Source organism: Scyliorhinus canicula, chromosome 16 (genome assembly GCF_902713615.1).
Source record: "Scyliorhinus canicula chromosome 16, sScyCan1.1, whole genome shotgun sequence".
Classification (NCBI taxonomy): Eukaryota; Metazoa; Chordata; class Chondrichthyes; order Carcharhiniformes; family Scyliorhinidae; genus Scyliorhinus; species Scyliorhinus canicula.
The window spans coordinates 119530844-119551191 of NC_052161.1; the positions used below are offsets into that span (position 1 = coordinate 119530844).

The following is a 20348-nucleotide window of genomic DNA, read 5'->3' on the forward strand; positions in this document are numbered from 1 at the left end:
ATGGAGCGGGTTGGAAAGACAGTAATATACAGGAGTGACTGGGTGATGGAGCGAGTTGGAAAGACAGTAATATACAGGAGTGACTGGGTGATGGAGCGAGTTGGAAAGACAGTAATATACAGGAGTGACTGGGTGATGGAGCGGGTTGGTAAGACAGTAATATACAGGAGTGACTGGGTGATGGAGCGAGTTGGAAAGACAGCAATATACAGGAGTGACTGGGTGATGGAGCGAGTTGGAAAGACAATAATATACAGGAGTGACTGGGTGATGGAGGGGGTTGGTAAGACAGCAATATACAGGAGTGAGTGGGTGATGGAGCGGGTTGGAAAGACAGCAATATACAGGAGTGACTGGGTGATTGAGCGAGTTGGAAAGACAGCAATATACAGGAGTGACTGGGTGATGGAGGGGGTTGGTAAGACAGTAATATACAGGAGTGACTGGGTGATTGAGCGAGTTGGAAAGACAGCAATATACAGGAGTGACTGGGTGATGGAGGGGGTTGGAAAGACAGTAATATACAGGAGTGACTGGGTGATGGAGGGGGTTGGTAAGACAGTAATATACAGGAGTGACTGGGTGATTGAGCGAGTTGGAAAGACAGCAATATACAGGAGTGACTGGGTGATGGAGGGGGTTGGAAAGACAGTAATATACAGGGGTGACTGGGTGATGAAGCGAGTTGGAAAGACAGTAATATACAGGAGTGACTGGGTGATGGAGCGAGTTGGTAAGACAGCAATATACAGGAGTGACTAACTGATGGAGTGGATTGGTAAGACAGTAATATACAGGAGTTACTGGGTGATGGAGCGAGTTGGAAAGACAGTAATATACAGGAGTGACTGGGTGATGGAGCGAGTTGGAAAGACAGTAATATACAGGAGTGACTGGGTGATGGAGCGAGTTGGAAAGACAGCAATATACAGGAGTGACTGGGTGATGGAGGGTGTTGGAAAGACAGTAATATACAGGAGTGACTGGGTGATGGAGTGGGTTGGTAAGACAGCAATATACAGGAGTAACTGGGTGATGGAGGGGGTTGGAAAGACAGTAATATACAGGAGTTACTGGGTGATGGAGCGAGTGGGAAAGACAGTAATATACAGGAGTGACTGGGTGATGGAGCGAGTTGGAAAGACAGTAATATACAGGAGTGACTGGGTGATGGAGGGGGTTGGAAAGACAGGAACATACAGGAGTGATGAGACAGATTGGAAAATGACCATTTCACCTTTTTTCTAAACAAAAACCTCTGGCCTCAAATCCAGACCAAATCAGTGAAATTAAAATCCTCTCTGCTGACCATCAGATCTTACAGGGATTGAGGTCAAACCGTCTCATTCCAGATCCAAGTAGGTATGGGTCTACAGCACAAAACTGAATTTGAAACTAATTGGCAATGTCACTCAGAGAAATCGAAATGTGGTTGGTTTGCAAAATGCTCTTCAAACGCTCGGGCTGACCCATAGTGCAGAGTCTTGGTAGAGGCATCCTTACTCTGCTCTATGCCTGTTAGCACTGACCTGCTAGTGCTTGGTGCTTTCAATGATCAATCTTCATAAGCAAATAGGAGCGATCATTTTCATTTCACTTCCCAAGCAGAGGGAATACAAGTGTCCATGCGTCTGAAAGCCATGTTTCAAGACGTTTTGCCGTCAGTGTGGTGGAGGAGGCAAACGTGCTGCCCTGCTCCACCCTGGCCCCTTCCTCGCTCCTTCAGGTGCCACGTGCTCCGAAACATGGCCCAAGTGCTCAAACTGCTTCGGCAGAAAACACAAGAAAGATCTGGAAGGGGGAGGAGGAAACCGCATGTGCTTGTTACATCATGCCAACATTCCCTCCAGTGGAGTGAAATATTCTTCAATGGGGAATTCACAGTGGACAGCACTTCCCTAAAACAGGCTCTTGTAAAAGAACAATCACGACAAGGAAAACCCCAGATTCAATCCTGCTGAGGTAGCTGACTCCAGTTTGGGGAACCACGGCTCTTCAAAGCAGCAAGACTGCAAATTTTCTGTTTTTCTAAATAAAACATAGTTAATACGTTTTTAGGGTTTACACTTTGAGGTTTTCGCCATAAATCATTTTGGTTCACATATCTTCGATCACACATGCTTGAGTCATAACCCTGCCAGTTAAGCCTTTGCTAATAAACTGCTGAATAGCTAACCCATCTTAACAATAGGTTTTAAACACTGGATCAGCTTATGGCACCAAAAGGTCTCACTTCAGTTTTCAAAAGTGATACAGCATCGCAACAGATAGCACTTACACAGAGGTTTCAAATATAATGTGAAGTTATTACACAAACAACATAACTGAATAGGGAAGGTATACATCGACAATAAAACATTTTTTATCTACATCGACAACTAGATTGAATATTAAAAGATCTTCCCCCCCACCCCCGCCGGCGGGCGGCATGTGGCGTAGTGGTTAGCACTGGGACTGCGGACCTGAGGACCCAGGTTCGAATCCCGGCCCTGGGTCACTGTCCATGTGGAGTCTGCACATTCTCCGTGTCTGCGTGGGTTTCACCCTCACAACCCAAAGATGTGCAGGTTAGGTGGATTGGCTAAAGGGCCCCTTCATTGGAAACCAAAACATAATTGGGTATTCTAAATTTATTAAAAAGATCTTCACTCGAAAAGTTCATAAGATATAGGAACAGAATCAGGCCATTCGGCCCATCGAGTCTGCTCCATCATTCTATCGTGGCTGTTATGAGCTAATCAAATCCTTCAGTACCCAATTCTTTTTTCCAATTAAGGGGCAATTTAGTGTGGCCAATCCACCTATCCAGCAAACCTTTGGGTTTGCGGGGGGGAGATCCAAGCGGACACGGGGAGAATGTGCAAACTCCACACGGATGGTGACCCGGGGCCAGATTTGAACCCGGGTTCTCAGCAGAGTGAGACAGCAGTGCTAACCATTGTGCCACTGAGCTGCCTTTAATTTTCAAATACACTCTTTTCCTTCACTTCCGCGAACATCAACTCAATTTCCCGTTCTTCTCTCAATTCTCATTCTGTTTTTTTTATTTTTTAAATTTAGTGTACCCGATTCATTTTTTCCAATTAAGGGGCAATTTAGCGTGGCCAATCCACCTACCTTGCGTTGGGGGGGGCGAAACCCACGCAAACACGGGGAGAATGTGCAAACTCCACACGGACAGTGGCCCAGAGCCGGGATTGAACCTGGGACCTCAGCGGCATGAGACAACAATGCTAACCACCGCGCCACCATGCTGCCCAATTCTCACATTCTGACTCCTGCGATATTTCCCTGGCCGATTCCGTTTTGAGCGGAGAAGAATCTTTTGCGCATCGTGCAAACGGACGACGGGGACTTTTTGGGTTTTGAAAAGTAAGCAATCAAATGCAAACTGCATCAAATCACAAGGTCTGTCGGTACATCTGGAAATTGTGCGTTGAGCTTCAGCTCGACCCTGTTACCGGGACACTTCACAAAGGTCGTATTGAGACAGGCTTGACACAAGACTTTCAGCTGGCTTCTGAATTTCCCCAAAGCGCCAAGACTTGAGTTTTAAAGAAATAGCGATTAAATTAAACTGCATCATTCGTGCCACCTTCATTCACAGGAGTGCCCTGACCAATTTAATTACTGTCTTTTAATGTAAAAATCTCCCCAGGTTTAAAGTCACTACTTGACACGTGCAGCAAATAACGACAGTCTGCTCCAATCCAGGTGCTGTGTGCGATAGCTCAAATCTGTCCGGCACTCGCAGCTGTTGCTCTACCTCCTGTGGACACGGTGGTGACCGATCAGATTGGACGCACTCTTGAAGCCCTTGCCGCATTCCAGGCAGCGGTACGGGCGATCGTCAGAGTGAGTGCGGTAGTGCACCTGCATGGTGGAGGTCTGCCGGAAGGCCTTGGCGCAGATGGGGCAGACGTACGGCCTCTCCCCGGTATGCGTGCGCCGGTGCCGCACCAGCGTCGAGCTCTGCTTGAAGCCCCGGCCGCAGGTCTCACAGCTGAAGGGTGGCTCGCCGGCGTGGGCCCGCCGGTGTGCCAGCAGCTGGGTCGGGTTGCCGAAGCGCTGGCCGCAGATCGGGCAGAAGGCCGGCTGCTCACCGATGTGCGTACGGCGGTGGGTGGCCAGGTGGTGGGAATGGAGGAAGCGACGGCCGCACACCTCGCAAGCAAAGCGTCGCTCGCCGCTGTGGATGCGCTTGTGCTTGGAGAGGTTGGACGAGGTCTTGAAGCTCTTGCCGCAGTCGGGGCAGTGGTACGGCCGCTCCTCGGCGTGGATGCGCTGGTGCACCATCATGGTGGAGGACTGGCGGAAGGTCTTGCCACACACCGGGCACGGGTAGGGCTTCTCGCCTGTGTGCGTGCGCTGGTGGGTGACCAGGTGGTGCAGCTGGACAAACTCCCTGCCGCACACCCGGCACTTGTACTGCTTCTCACCGCTGTGCACCAGCTGGTGGATCAGCAGGTTGTAGGAGGTGCTGAAACGCTTGCCACAAGACGGGCACTGGAAGGGCCTCTCGCCTGTGTGGACCCGGCCGTGCCGCTTCAGATCACAGTACTGCTTGAAGCTCTTCCCGCACTCGCTGCAGATGAAATGTTTTTGGCCGTACTGGCGGGAGTTCTTGTGAGGCTGGATTGTGGGTGGAGCAGTCCCATTTTCAGCAGTTTCTCCAGAATGAGTGCCTGAGTTTGACTGCTGCCCAGTCTCCATCAGACCTGCTGTCACCCCTGCAATACAACAGGCTCATATTAGTTACAAGTCACAACTCAACAACAATTAAAAAGGTAAATGCATTCACGTTCAACACCTCATGTTACTGGGGAGAAATCTGTACACAACCGACCAGTGTTTCTCAGTCCCTCTCCTTTAAGGGGACCTGGCTCTCTCTTCTTAGAATCATTGAACACCTAGGGTACAGAAGCAGGCCATTTGGCCCATTGTATCTGCAACGATCCTTCAAATGACCACCCTACACCACACCCTATCCCTGTAACCCCACCCAACCCTTTGGACACTAACCTGCCCACCTTTGGACTGTGGGAGGAAACTGGAGCACCCGGAGGAAACCCACGCAGATACGAGGAGAAAGGAGAAACCCACACAGACAGTCACCCGAGGTGGGAATTGAACCTGGGTCCCTGGTGCTGTGAGTCAGCAGTGCTAATCACTATGCCACCCTGCTGCTTCTGTCAATTAATCATAGAGTAGAATGGATACAGCACAGGAGGCCCTTTGACCCATCATATCTGTGTTGGCCCTCTGAAGGAGCAATTCACCTGCCTTTTCCCTGCAGTCCTGCAAATTTTCCATTTTCAGACAAGGATCCAATTTCCTCCTGAATGCCTCGATTGAACTTTGCCTCCACCACACCCCGAGGCGTCTTGTCCTCCATCAATGGAAACAGCTTCTCCCTATCTACCCGGTCTAGACCCCTCCTCATTTTGAATCCAACTATCTAATTTCCTCTCCGTACCCTTTTCTCCAAGGACACCAGTCCTAACTTCACCCATCCTTCTGCATAACTGAATCCCGGGAGCCATTTTTGTCCATCTTTCCTGCCCTGTCTCTAAAGTCATATCCTTCCACAGGGGTGGTGCCCGAAACTGGATACAATCTTCCAGTTGTGGCTCAAGCAGCGTTTTATATGGGATTAACACAACATTCTGATTTTGTACATTACACCCCTATTGAAAAGGCCAAGCATGCTGTGCACTTTATGAATGATTCCCTCAGCCTGTTCTGCCACTTTCACTGTGTTATGCAAACAATGCTCCCTCTGCTCCTGCGCCCTGTTTGGAACTGTATCTTTTATTTTATACTGTCTCTGCATTCTTCCCGCTAAAATTAATGACTTCATACTTCTCTGCGTTAAAATTCACCTGCTACTTGTCCACCCATTCCATCAATCTTTAAAACAGAGTTGGGCTATATTGATGGGCCAGTAAGGGAGGACACTAGTTTACCTCAGTCTCACCAAAGGAGAATCGGTTCAAGTGCCCCCACTTAGCACAACTACCTGTATAAAAAATAAACTCTTGTGTCTAATCAAATTGAAAGAAGCTGAACATAAGCAGAAAAAGCTGAACATAAGCAGAGGGAACAGTCACAAGTAATTCCCAGTAATCTCATTGCAGCATTAATGTAAGCCTACTTGTGACACTAATAAAGATTATTAGATGTTCTCAGTGCCCGTACAAAAGTCTGAGAACAAAAGCGGTCTATGCTTTAAAAAAAAAAAATTTAGAGTAACAAATTCTTTTTTTCCAATTAAGCGGCAATTTAGCATGGTCAATCCAGCTACCCTGCACATCTTTGGGTTGTGGGGGTCAGACCCACACAGGGAGAATGTGCAAACTCCACACGGACAGTGACCCGGGGCTGGAATTGAACCCAGGTCCTCAGCAGAGTGAGGCAGCAGTGACGTTAGCATAGACCAAAGGCGGCCTATGCTAACAAAAATTTACCCATGAGAAATGCAGCCACACAGTCAATGCGTCAAGTGTCCCAACTGCAACTAAATCAAGTGCACTCAGTAGAGTGCATGTCTCTGCCACACTGTGTTAATGTTATTATAATTAGACAGCTCTTTCTCTGGGCTTTTCCCTGCCTGGCGGCTGCTCTGTAACTACAAAGCTGAATAAATAATTATTTTTATTAAGAGTTTCCCATCTCACCGAGGGGGCTTCAGGCTAATTCACATCCAACAACCTGCTCCAAAAACTCTACTCACATTTGCACAGCCGCGACAAATCCCAACACAGCAGCTGAGACAATCCACGACCTTCTAAAATAATCAACAAGATTCTAAACAGAACAACCCACAACATTATTTTTAAAATGTCAATTCATCCCATCTCTCCATGTTAATAGATCCAGGATCCGGATCTGCATCTCCACCAGGAACTAATCAGTTCTTCCTTGGGCCGTTGCCTATCAATGTATCATGTATCGATGAAATCTGTCCGTTTGGTTTCGAGATATGTTGTTTACAGACAGACTAACAAACAGGGGTGTAAACATTACGTCTGCCTCATTTAGTGGTGGAGGTATTGAAAAATATTTAACATTCCACAAAACCATTGATTCAGAGTGTTTTTAAGTTACCACTCACGCATTGTTCCGAACCACTTTCTGCTTTGTATAGATTGGAAAGCTAGGAACACCTCAGGAATCAGGAGCCAACCCATTTTCTGAGAAAGTTGATTGAAAGCACAGAATGGTGTGGCTGTTTCACCATGGTCAAAGCAAGTGGGAAAGTTGCTCTCCTGCCTGGACACCTGTCATGTTGCTACGTCTTCTTGCTGCTGTAAAACCTCAGGACAACAGCCTTTGGGAACCGGGAGGTGAGCCATTTGTCACTGAATACTCGGCCTCTGATGTGCTCTAGTGTAAAAAGCATTTGGGTAGCTGGTCCAGTTGAGTTACTGTGGTGACTCCCCTGCCTCAGGATGCTGATGGCGGGGGAATTAGCAATGCAAATGCCATTAAATGTCGGAGGTGGGGGGGGGGGGGGGGGGGGGGGGGGGATTAGGCTCTTGCTTGGTTATAGATGGTCATCACCTGGTGCTTGCAACCTCTTTAGAAGAGGAGAGACTGATGGGTGACTTAATTGAGGTGCATCAAATTCTGAGGGGCAGAGATAAAGTACAAAGGGACAACTGGTTCACTTTAGCAGAGGAGGAAAACAAAAGCAAAGAAGGATCCAAAGTAATTGGTAGGATTAGAGGGAAGGTAAGAAAACATTTTCTCACCCAGATGGAGGTAGGGACTTCAAACTCACTGCCCGAGTGCTTGAGACACCACATTTAAAAACTACTTGGATGTGACTACTTAAAGGGCTGTGATCTACAGTACTGCAGACTAGGTACCAGGATGATGGAATTAGAAAAGTCAAATTTGGACCTTAAAATGATCATCCAGCTCAAATGTATTGATGTATATGTCTTATCTACTTTTTTATTTATTACATTTTAATTTTAAAAAATGAATTTAGAGTATTTATTTCCAATTAACGGGCAATTTAACATGGCCAATCCACCTACTCTGCACATCTTTGGGTTGTGGAGTTGAATCAGGGAGAACGTGCTAACTCCACACGGACAGTGACCCGGGGCCGGGATCGAACCCGGCTCCTCGTCGCCGTGAGGCAGCAGTGCTAACCACTGCACCATTGTGCTGTCCCGTATTTTTGGCTTATCTACTGCAAAGTCAAATAGCCTGTAAGTCACAGGGGGTGTGCACACACGGCAACACCTGGATTAATATTGAAAACAAGGTCCCAAATACCTTTTGAAACAATCAACATGCTTCTGAACATACTCACTACTATGTAAACAGGGGAAATTCTCCTAATATTCTAGGTCCTGTGTAGGTTAATTTCCCTCCCATTTCAAATTGCTCACATAGTACAGGTAATTGTTAGTGTGGAGCCCAGCTCCTTCAGGTCAGAAACACACCATCAAACCACAGAATGAATACTTTGAAAATGCTCAGTTCCAACACTGGTCAGGGTTTGCAGGGGTAAACAGAAATTTGTTTTTCTATCAATTCTCTGTCCTCCCTTTCATGAAGGCACGAATACAGCTCCAGTCATTAACATATAGCACTGTTTGCCTTGTCTACATTCAGCTTTGTGGGTGCCCAGTCGCAATAGACAAAGAAGTTAAGACAACTGATGCCCGAGCTGAATTCAATACAAATATCAGTTCAATTGTCGACCCCCACCCAACTGCCAGCTTGAGGAGAGGAACCATAACATTTTTAACAAATGCAGGCTTTAATGTGGTCTTGATTTGTTTAGTTAAATGTACAATTAATTACAATAAGTGTTAATTATGAAAACAAATTACAAGTATCAATGAAAGGGTACACAAGTGGCTTGATTTGCTCAATAAGTGACCTTTGTTGAAGATAGTCTAACGTACCCTGATAGTATTAGATGCCAACTTAATTGTTTTTATTTAAGTTCGGTGATAAGACTCCCTGCTGAAAATATTTTTCTATTATAGAAATTTTAAGCGAGCTGTTGCTTGTTTAATGCATTCACTTCACCTTTTACAGTCAGCAAGCTCTGAGTTTAACACACAATTGTTTTTGCAAACTCAGAGAAGACTCTCGGAATGTTTTGGATTAACTGCATTAGCTTGTAAATAATTTGCAAACAGGGATTGTGATTTGTTATCCAGGATCATCACCACGAGCTTGTCTATCTCTCAACACAATGGATATTCTCAAAACAAATGGCAATTGGTAATGGAATCATCAACAACGATATGAGAGGTGAGAATCTACAGCGAGGAGAGCTGAAACGATCCAAAAATGCAATCGTTTCATCAGTGCCCCTCAACCGAAGTGACCAATATCCACTTGTGAGCACTGTTAGGGTTCATGACAATGTGGAGGGCATCACAGAACTGTTACGGTGAATAAGGAGGCCATTCAGCCTATCTTGTCTACAGTGGCGCTCCAAATGGACAGTTAAGTGCCATTCTCCCACCTTCCCCCTTAACCTTGCACACTCTTCCCTTTTAAATTCATCAACTGAACTTGCCCCCACCACACTCTCAAGATATTGCAGGCCTTAAACTGTGAGAAAAGCTTTTTCCTCCGGTCCGAGCAGTCCCATCTTCAGCTGACACACACGTTCCTGCAAGAGTCACGAGCAATTTGTTTTCCAAAAAAAAAAAAGGGCAGCACTGTAGCACAAGTGGGTAGCACAAATGGATAGCACTGTAGCTTCACAGCGCCAGGGTCCCGGGTTCGATTCCCCGCTTGGTCACTGTCTGTGCTGTACGTTCTCCCAGTGTCTGCATGGGTTTCCTCCAGGAGCTCCGGTTTCCTCCCACAGTCCAAAGTCAGGCAGGTTAGGAGGATTGACCATGATAAACTGCCCTTAGTGACCAAAAAGGTTAGGAGGGTTATCGGGTTACAGGGATAGGGTGGAAGTGAGGGCTTAAGTGGCTCGGTGCAGACTCGATGGGCCGAATGGCCTCCTTCTGCACTGTATGTTCTCTATTCACTAATCAGGGCTCTGAATTCTAGGTGAACCTTGTCGTCTTCAAACCTCCAGCCCAGACACAGGTTATCACCTCTCCCTACTGGAGCCGACGGTCTAAAAACGAAATGAAATCTGCTCGACGAGGTTCGCCGACCAGACTCCTCCAATAGTTGGTTTGAGAATGGGTCGGGAGGGCATTTGGAAGGGCAACAAGACTGCCACCGAGTTCCCTAGAGATCTGGGCACTGAGGGGAACTCAGGTAAGGCTGACAGGACGTGCATTTAACAGGAAGCTAAATCAACACGCGTGGGAGAAAGGGATAAAAGGTTATGTAGAGAGGGTGAGATGCAGCAAAGTGGGAAGAGGTTGGTGTGGGGCTATCCAGCAGCTGGGCCCAATGGCTTCTGCTTCTGTGCTGCAAAAGCTGTGCATCTGAGAACAAAATATGACAGAAAAATAATTGAGCCTGTTGCTTCCAGGAGGACGAAGCCAAAATGCAGGACCTGGCTTTAGAAACACCTGCTGTAAATTGGGAGGCCACCTTGCCTGCAGCTGGTGACACTGAAGGAGAGTTTTACCTGCCATTGTCTCTGCAGCCGCCTCCTGCAGCTCCCATCCCAGAATGCAGCGCCGCCAGCCATTCACGTCCGGACATGCGCACTCCACGCCCGCTCGCTATTGCAGATAGAGGACTTTCTGTCGCGCTGGGCATTCTGGATAGAATACCGCCATTATTAAATACCGGCAACTCCACATCATGGCCATTTTTAAAGGCACCGCTGCAATTCCTTTATCAGTCGTGAAAAGTCACACCAATTTTAGAGCCGGTAAAAAGAACAACAATTGCAATACAAATAGAAAATTTTGGATAAACCCAAACAAAATCAGAAACATGGCAGCTTTATTGGAGGGCGAGTCACCGTTTCAGCTTCATGGTCTTTCAACACAACTGGCTGTTGGTCTCCCTGGCTTGGTGAAAACAGCATAGAAAAATGATCAGAGTATCTGCAAAGAATAGGGAAATTGTTAAGAACAACAACAATGTTGAAATGAACAATCAACAACAATGAAATTGTTAAGAACAACAACCAGGGGCTGGTTTAGCTCACCAGGCTAAATCGCTGCAGGCCAGCAGCACGGTTCGATTCCCGTACCAGCCTCCCCGGACAGGCGCCAGAATGTGGCAACTAGGGGCTTTTCACAGTAACTTCATTGAAGCCTACTCGTGACAATATGCGATTTTCATTTCATTTCATTTCAATGTCATACTTTATTGGGAGTCTAAACGTTGTGATGGTCAAAGTTGCTAATCTTTGTCATTTCAATTGTTTGGGAATGTTTACATTTATTGTCCTGCGGAAGCTCCCAAATTTGTAATTATTTGTTCACTACGATAGAACTTTGGTTTCTCGAAAAAAAACTTTTGCTAAGCATAGAAGGTCTGGTTCAGAAGGCCAACAAGTACTTCATGAGGATGATTACATCTGTAGCAACACCTTTCATAGAATCACTACAGTGCAGAAGGAGGACATTTGGTCCATCGTGTCTGCACTGACCCTTCAAAAGAGCACTCTACCTATGTCCACTCCACCGTCTACCCTGCCCGATCCCTGTTGCCTCATAACCTAATCTGCACAAATCTCGACAGTCAGGGGCAATTCATCACGGCCAATCCACGTAACCCACACATCTTTGGACAATTGGGGGGGGGGGGGGGGGGGACAGGGAGAACTCTGACTGTTTTTCCGCACCTTACCCCAGCAATACAGAAACCAATTGTAGTGGTCCACTGCCCTCTTGTATAAGACATAGAATAGAAATCAGGGCGGCATGGTGGTGCAATGGTTAGCACTGCTGCCTCATGGCGCTGAGGACCCAGGTTCAATCCTAGCCCTGGGTCGCTGTCCATGTGGAGTTTGCACATTCTCCCCATGTTTGCATGGGTCTCACCCCCAGAACCCAAAGATGTGCAGGCTAGGTGGATTGGCCATGCTAAATTGCCCCTTAGTTGAAAAAAAAATCAGGTACTCTAAATTTATTTATTTTTTTTAAAAGAGACTGGGAATCAAACCTTCTGGTTGGCACTGCTGGGATACACATTGGTTCTGCAAAAGGAGTCACCCAAAAAAGTAATATGAACAATATCATTCACATACAGCACTCAATTTGAATCTGTTCTTAACCGTGTCCCATTTCACTTGATACATTTTGATCACAGGATCTGGCTAGGGCAAGGTCACATTTACTGCTCATCCCAAGTTTCCATGAGAAAGTGGTGCACCTTCTTCTGGAATCCTGTAGTCCCTGTGATGATAGGTTTTCCCCCTTATGAAGGGAATGCCCGAGGACCATTGCCCAACAATGATGAAGAAATACCAATCTGTGTCGAAGTCAGATTGCTGTGTGAGACTTGGGAGGGAGATTTGGAAATTATGTTTCCTCCATGACTTCAGCATTTTAATGGTTTGTTTTCCTCCAACTTACTTCCTTTCCCCAAGGTGCTCTCATATGGGTGTGCAGTGCCAATGAAGCTGAAGATTCCATGGAATCCCGACAGTGAAGGAGACCATTCAATCCATCCGAGTCTGTCCAGACCCACCGAGAGCATCGTACTATGGCCCACACTCCCACCCTATTCCCGTAACTCCACCTAACCTGCACATATTTGGACACGAAGGGGCAATTTTAGCATGGCCAATTCACCTAAACTGCACATCTATGGACTGTGGGAGGAAACTGGAGCAACCAGAGGAAAGCTCTTGTGACCATATGCTTCAGTTTTAAATGTCAGAATGGGCAGATTTATCTGTTTATTAAGACTTAAGGGCATCACAGCTGGATTATGAATTGAACAAGGGTCTTCACAAGTTCAGTTTTCTCACTGAGCCAATCAGAGCAGATGGGATCACTATTCCTGTGTGTCCACTCCAGAGCAAATCCAGATTAATTTCATATTTTTGATGCTGAGAGATTCTTGGTTGGAGAATCTAAGACATGGAGCCACAGTCTCAGGCTAAGGAGCTGATCTATTAGAACTGAGTTGAGGAGAAATTATTTCACTCCGAGGGTTATGAATATTTAGAATGATCTACCCCAGAGGATTGTGGGTGCTCCATCGTTGAATATATTTAAGGCTGCAATAGACAGGTATTTTGTCTCAGGGAAATTCGGGATATGGTGCAGGCAGGAAAGTGGCATCAAAAGGATCAGCCAGGATGGCATAGATAGTAGAGCAGGCTCCATGGGCCAGGTGGGCTACTCCTTCTCCTACAGGTGCACCATAGAAAGCATCCTATCTGGTTGCATCACAGCCTGGTGTGGCAACTGCTCGGCCCAGGACCGTAAGAAACTACAGAGTCATGAACACCACCCATTCCATCACGTGAACCTGCTTCCCATCCATTAACTCTGTCTACACCTCCTGCTGCCTTGGGAAAGCAGGCAGCTTAATCAAAGATCCCTCCCACCTGGCTTACTCACTCTTCCATCGGGCAGGAGATACAAAAGTCTGAGAACACGCACTAAGATTCAAAAACAGCTTCTTCCCTGCTGTTACCGAACTCCTAAATGACCCTCTTATAGACTGATCTGATCTCTTCACACATCTTCTCTACCGAGTAATACTACACCTGATGCCTGTGTCTATGTATTTACATTGTGTATTTTATGTTTGCCCTATTATGTATTCTTTTCATATACGGAATGATCTGTCTGAGCTGCACGCAGAACAATACTTACTGTACCTCGGTACACGTGACAATAAACAAATCCAATCTAATCCAATTCCTTGGGGATGTGCGGTATGCAATTGTATTAATTATTCATTAAATATCAATTTTAATGTTGATTAAATGGCCCTGTTACATATTTCTGTGCCCTAACAGGAATTTGGAGATAAATAAAACATGGTTCTTTTCAGAAGATAGCCATGTTGTATTTATATCCAAATTCCTGTTAGAGCACAGAAATATGTAACAGGGCCATTTAATCAACATTAAAATGGATATTTAATGAATAATTAATACGATTGCAAGTTATTGCCGGTTTCCAAGGTTCCAAGATGGCACCGGAGCGAGGCGACTTTGTGCAAGCTGTGCCCAGCATACCCTCTAATTCTATCTTTTACTCTCGTTTTATGCTTCTAAAACGTCATTCTAACTCTTAAACTCTCTAACAATGTTCTAATTCAATTACTTGAAGTTTTGGAGGTCTTTAGGACCCTGGAGACACCTGAAACTGACTTACCTGGTATTAAGTTGATCTTTTCTCTACACCTTGCTATAACTGTAAGAAGTCTTACAACACCAGGTTAAGGTCCAACAGGTTTGTTTCAAACACTAGCTTTCGGAGCACAGCTCCTTCCTCAGGTGAATCACATCAATGCTCCACATCAATGCTATAACTGTAACATTATATTCTGCAGTCTCTCCTTCCTTCCCCATGTACGGTATGCATTGTTTGTACAACATGCAAGAAACAATACTTTTCACTGTATACAAATACATGTGACAATAATAAATCAAATCAAAACCCTGTTCCATCTGGGCGCTTACAAAATAAATTGCACCATCTACTGGCTACATGCGCAATTACATGTGGTAGTTGGAAACCGTACACATTTAGACCATAATATCTAGGAGCCGAATTAGGCCATTTGGCCCATCGGGTCTGCTCCACCCTTGGACCATGGCTGATATGTTCCTCACCCCCGTTCTCCTGCCTTAGAATCATAGAATTTACAGTGCAGAAGACGACCATTCGGCCCATTGATTCTACACCGCCCCTTGATAGTAATAATAATAATCGCTTATTGTCACAAGTAGGCTTCAATGAAGTTATTGTGAAAAAGCCGTGGTCGCTACATTCTGATGCCTGTTCGGGGAGGCCGGTACAGGAATTGATCCCGCGCTGCTGCCTTGTTCTGCATTACAAGTCAGCTGTTTAGTCCACTGTGCAAAACCAGCCCACAAGTGCACCCTGTAAGCCCACCTAACCTTTGGACACTTGGGGGCAATTTAACGTGGCCAATCCACCTAACCTGCACATTTTTGGACTGTGGGAGGAAACCGGAGCACACGAGAGGAAACCGGAGCACACAGAGGAAACCCACGCAGACAGGAGGAGAAAGTGCAAACTCCATATAGTTCACATAGAGACCGGAATAGAACCCGGGTCCCCAGTGCTTGGAGGCAGCAGTGATAACCCCTGTGCCACCATGCCGCCCATTGTCCCTATAACCCATGATCCCTTTGTTAATCAAGAACCTATCTGTCTCTGTCTTAAAGACACTCTGACTGAAAAAATTCCTCATCTCAGTTTAAAGGATCGCCCCTTCAGTCCGAGGCTGTGCCCTCAGGTTCTAATCTCTCCTACATCTCCTTCTCGTACACTCTATCTAGGCCTCTCAGTATTCCGTAGGTTTCGGTAAGATACCCCCTCATCCTTCTAAACTCCATCGAGTAAAGACCCAGAGTCCTCAACCTTTCCTCATATGACAAGCCCTTCATCCCGGGGCTCATTCTTTGAATCTCCTCTGGACCCCCTCCGAGGCCAGCACATTCTTCCTTAGATACTTCAACCTGGAGAAAAATCCTCAAACAAGTGATTTCAGGCAATGCGCTCTTTAAATTATAATTACTTTCTTCTGGGGTTTTGTCAACTTGTTTACCTTCCCCAATAACTTCAATGTGGTGGTAACTTGAATTTAACAAAAGCTGTATCTTTACACATGAAGAGGGAGCGATGGAGGAGTCCCACTCATTGTGGGTGTGCTGATGGGAGAAGAGTCCGATTCCGAATGCAGATATACACTGCGCAGAATCATACCGAAAGCCAAACCAAGCGACCGGTAGAGTTGCTTTAAATAAAAGCGAAATACTGCGGATGCTGGCAATCAGAAATAAAAAAACAGAAAATGTTGAAAAAACGCATTAGATCTGGCAGCATCTGTGGAGAGAGAAACAGAGTTAATGTTTCAAGTCTGTATGACCCTCCGACAGAAGAGTTGCCTTGTCTGCGAGGCATTTGGCAGTCACCGCAAGCAACCCGAATATCCATTCAAACTAAAACCCTTGCTGCCACCATGTGGTGAAGTATTCCCAGGTGTTCCACTTAATGCAAGACTTTAAGGTGGCCTTTGGCAGCACGGTGGCACAGCGATTAGCACAGTTGCTTCACAGCTCCAGGGTCCCAGATTCGATTCCCGGCTTGGGTCACTGTCTGTGCGGAGTCTACACGTTCTCCCCATGTCTGCGTGGGTTTCCAGTTTCTTCCCACAGTCCAAAGATGTGCAGGTTAGGTGGATTGGCCATGCTAAATTGCACTTGGTGTCCAAAAAGGTTAGATGGGGTTACTGGGATAGGGTGGAGATGTGGGCTTAGATAGGATGATCTTTCCATGGACTGGTGCAGCCTCGACGGGCCGAATGGCCTCCTTCTGCTGTGTAAATTCTATGATCTATTAGTGCAGGGTTTTTCAAAGTGCGGCTCGCAACCCGTGGGTGTATCGTGGGGCAGGTGCCAGGAGGGTCATGGCGTGATCAGTGGCGGCGTTCCCCCTATGATCCTGATCACAGGAGAAGCATCCAACTGTCACTACCAACATTTCCTTTTAAATAAGATGGAAGGAGGCTGTGTGCAGTCTTCCAACCATAAACAGCAACAGTGAGCAGGTCACTCGCCCTCCATGTACACTTGGCATCAAAGGCCCTGTATGTACATGCTTTTAGCATTAAATCACAGAGAGCTTCATCCATTTTCTAGCTGCTAACCAGCTAGGCAAGAAGACTGTGAAGATGAATCGCTTTCTTACAAGAGATGGCTAGATATACAAATAGGCAATGTACCCACTGGCTTGGATCTCGCATCTGAATTTGCTGGAGAGAGCTGCACAAGAGAGTCCAGGGCAGGACAGAACAGTGCTAGTGTTAGCTTTGTACACAGCACCACGGCCTCCGGTGAACAGCCTACAAAGGAGACACTTAACTCGGGAACAACGCAGCATAAAGATGACGCCTCGAGGTATGATTTTGTCAATTGTAGCATTGCAAATAAGGATGCAAAGCCAATCTGCATTTATATGGAGGGAAGTACTGGCAAATGAGACAAGTTTCAGATTTTGAAAGAGAGGTGGTGGGTGAAGAATTCCTTTTGAGGTTGAGGCCCCAGAGTCGGTTATTAACTTACAGCTGACACCAAATGAAAAGATTACGCTGCTGCACCTTACCTGTGCCTGCACATTAAAAACACACCAAAATAGGGCAGCACGGTGGCCTAGTGGGTAGCACAACCGCCTCACGGCGCTGAGGTCCCAGGTTCGATCCCGGCTCTGGGTCACTGTCCATGTGGAGTTTGCACGTTCTCCCCGTGTCTGCGTGGGTTTCGCCCCCACAACCCAAAAAATGTGCAAAGTAGGTGGATTGGCCATGCTAAATTGCCCCTTAATTGGAAAAAAATAATTGGCTAATCTAAATTTAAAAAAAAAAAACACACCAAAATCACATGAGACTTTTGGCATTCTGGAGTAGCATCTCCCAGGAGTATCCAGTGCTGAGTAAAACAAGCATTTTGTTGTTATTGCCCTTCATGATGACCTACACCTGAGGTTGGATTTTTCATTCTTACAAAGGTGAAGACGGCACAAAGAAACTCTCATTGCCCTCTCCTCTGTGAACATTATTGAAGTGAGATTGAGGGCCAGGCAGGCTCTCCTTTCTCATTAAAGGTAAGCGAATGTAGCGTGTCGCAAAGGTCGGCCAGCGCAGGTAACGAAGGTCAACCAGTTGGCAAAAATGTGTTGGGGGAAAAAGTTTGAAAAACATTGCTTTAGTATATCTTTGCAACAATTCCCTCTGCTCGCCTCTATGCAATCCTATAACTTGCCATTCAAGATGGTTTTTGGGTTCCTATAAAGCAGGCAGATGAGTTATATTTCCAGATGAGAACAGTTGGACCATTTGGATAAGGCAGTAAAGGTTTTGAGCATAAGTGATTTAAAAATGTTCTGTTGACCTGCTTCCACAGTTTGTCTTCAATAGCTTGTTCATTAAATCACCCCTGGGGGTAGATTTTCACTGCCTTTGCCCAGCATTAATGGCCTCAAAGTGAAGTCAATAGCTGCAACATCCTTAACATTGGCTGTCTAAAACATTATCCCAAGTTAGGCAACAAGGAAAGTGGGGTTCTATGATATAAATAGGGCACCTAGTTTTGAGATGTTTGGACAGACACTGCACCCCAAACATAAATATCAAATTGTTTTTGAGAACCCTGCACAAACAGCAGCAAAGTTCTGCTTTTGATGACGGAACATGTACTTTTAAGTCTGGTATTGCCCATGTAACGAGACACCAATCTCCCACTGCAAAGTGATCTGAAGTAATCTAGCCACCCAAAGCAGTGCAGTCATTCCCAAAGTGTTGAAATAGGCGGCTGTAAAGATAAGGGGCAACACTGGAGGTCATCGTCCAAAACTCTAGATTGTGGTTTGGTTCCTGCAGATTGGAAGGTTGTGAATGTAAACCCTGTGGATTGTCCAATGAGGCGAGATTGAGGAGACTGGGCTTCTATTCTCTAGGGTTCAGAGGAATGAGAAATGATCTCATTGAACTTTACAAAATTCTTACAGGGCTCAACAGGGTAGATGCAGGAAGAATGTTTTCTCAGAATAAAAGGGCAGGGCATTTAGAACTGAGATAAGAAGGAGTTTCTTCACTCAAGGAGGGTGTTGAGTCTTTGGAATTCTCTGCCCCAGAGGACTGTGAAGGTTCAATCGAGTATGTTCACAACAGAGATCGATAGATTTCTAGTTAACGTTATCAATAGATATGGGGACAATGCGGGGAAAATAGCATTGAGGTCAAAGATCAGCTATGATCTAGCTTACTGTTTTTTTCAAACTTTTTTTCCGGATCCCACTTTTACCAACTGGCCGACTGTCGGCATTCATGCCGGCTCATCTTCGCGACACACCATTATTGCTTACCTTTAATGCAGCAGGTGGGCCTGCTTAGTCCTTACGATTCAAATTGCTTTGTCATTCAATGCTACATTTCTGCTAAGGAGGTTAGCTGACGATTTAAGTTCTCACTGCGTCCTTTGAAAAAAATCAAGAGGTTTATCCTTGAACTCGCCATGCTTACCATCTTAAAATGCCTTTGAGGTTTTTAAACTTTAATTTGCCAGTACTTCCCTGCACATAACACACAATGGTATTGCATCCTGATTTGCATTGGCAAAATTAACAATGCCATACCTCAAGAAATCATCTTTATACCACTTTGTTCCTGATTTCAGTGATTTAATTGTTTATTCACCCGAGGACCTGGAGCTCTGGATACAGGTCACACCATCACTGCTTTGTCTGCCATGGGCTCTCCTGTGAAGCTCTCTCCAGCAGAGTCAATTGTGAGATACTGGCCTGTTTGTGTCTCTGGCCCTCTCTTCCATTATTACAATATGATCCATCTTCAGTTGTTCACACAGTCCTGCTGCTTGCTTGCTGGCAGCTTCAAAACAGGGGAACCTCTGCTCTGTGATTTCACACCCAGAGCACAGGATGTCAGTGTATCGGGCACATCACCTACTCTTGGTCACCGCTCCTGGCAGGAAGACGCCATTGATTAAAAAATAAATCTGGTCCTGGAACAGCGTGCTGGCGTCAGGAGGCGGCAGTCTGCTCCGCTGGGCTCCGGGCCTGTGCACTGCATATGCGCGAGGCAGCCACCATTTCTAGATGTCAGTTGCGGCTGTTAGGCACTTCTTCCCACGTTCAGAAACACCGCGATTAATGGTTCCGCGACCCTCCCAACACCCACCCGTGAATGGAGGCGCAGACTGGAGGGACTGAATGGCTTTCTCCTGCTCCTATTTCCTACGTTACCACATAACATCAGGATATATATGACGTCTGTAGGACGATATTGGCATTAGTAACCTGAGAAATTCAATTTGCTTACCTGTTTTCCTGCACAACAAAGATTGATAAGTTTATATACAAAGCAAAATTATGTTCACCACAATTTAATGCTTTTAAAAAGTGAACATAATTACTCCAAAATTACAAAGATATCTTTAATTTTATTTAAATGATGAATCAGTTCAGGCCCAAGATTACATATAAAGATATTTCTGATATTATAAACATCCATATTATGAGGAAGAAGTATTGCTTTTGAAGTCCAGCAATTATGTGATTACAATGGTTGAATTTTAGACAAGATTATAACTGGACTAACACTTATAGAAAACCTTCAAAAGCAGGTCAATCAAACCCATTCACATAAAATAGCTGAAAACAAGGATTTTAAGAATTAAGACATGTTCATTACAACGGATCATGTGAACAGGA

General features: G+C 45.7%; 1 protein-coding gene across 1 annotated transcript in view; it reads right to left on the reverse strand.

Annotated features, from left to right (window-relative positions):
• Nucleotides 1-2593: 2593 nt before the first annotated feature.
• The window catches only part of LOC119979637 (ceramide-1-phosphate transfer protein), a 38636-nt gene continuing 20881 nt past the window's right edge, over nucleotides 2594-20348 (reverse strand). The window contains exons 2-3 of the mRNA XM_038822153.1: nucleotides 10580-11006; nucleotides 2594-4730 (exon numbers count right to left, since the gene is read on the reverse strand). Of these exons, the coding sequence (XP_038678081.1) occupies nucleotides 3763-4730; nucleotides 10580-10586 (975 nt within the window). The 5' untranslated portion in view covers nucleotides 10587-11006 and the 3' untranslated portion in view covers nucleotides 2594-3762. The remainder of the gene's footprint in view (nucleotides 4731-10579; nucleotides 11007-20348) is intronic.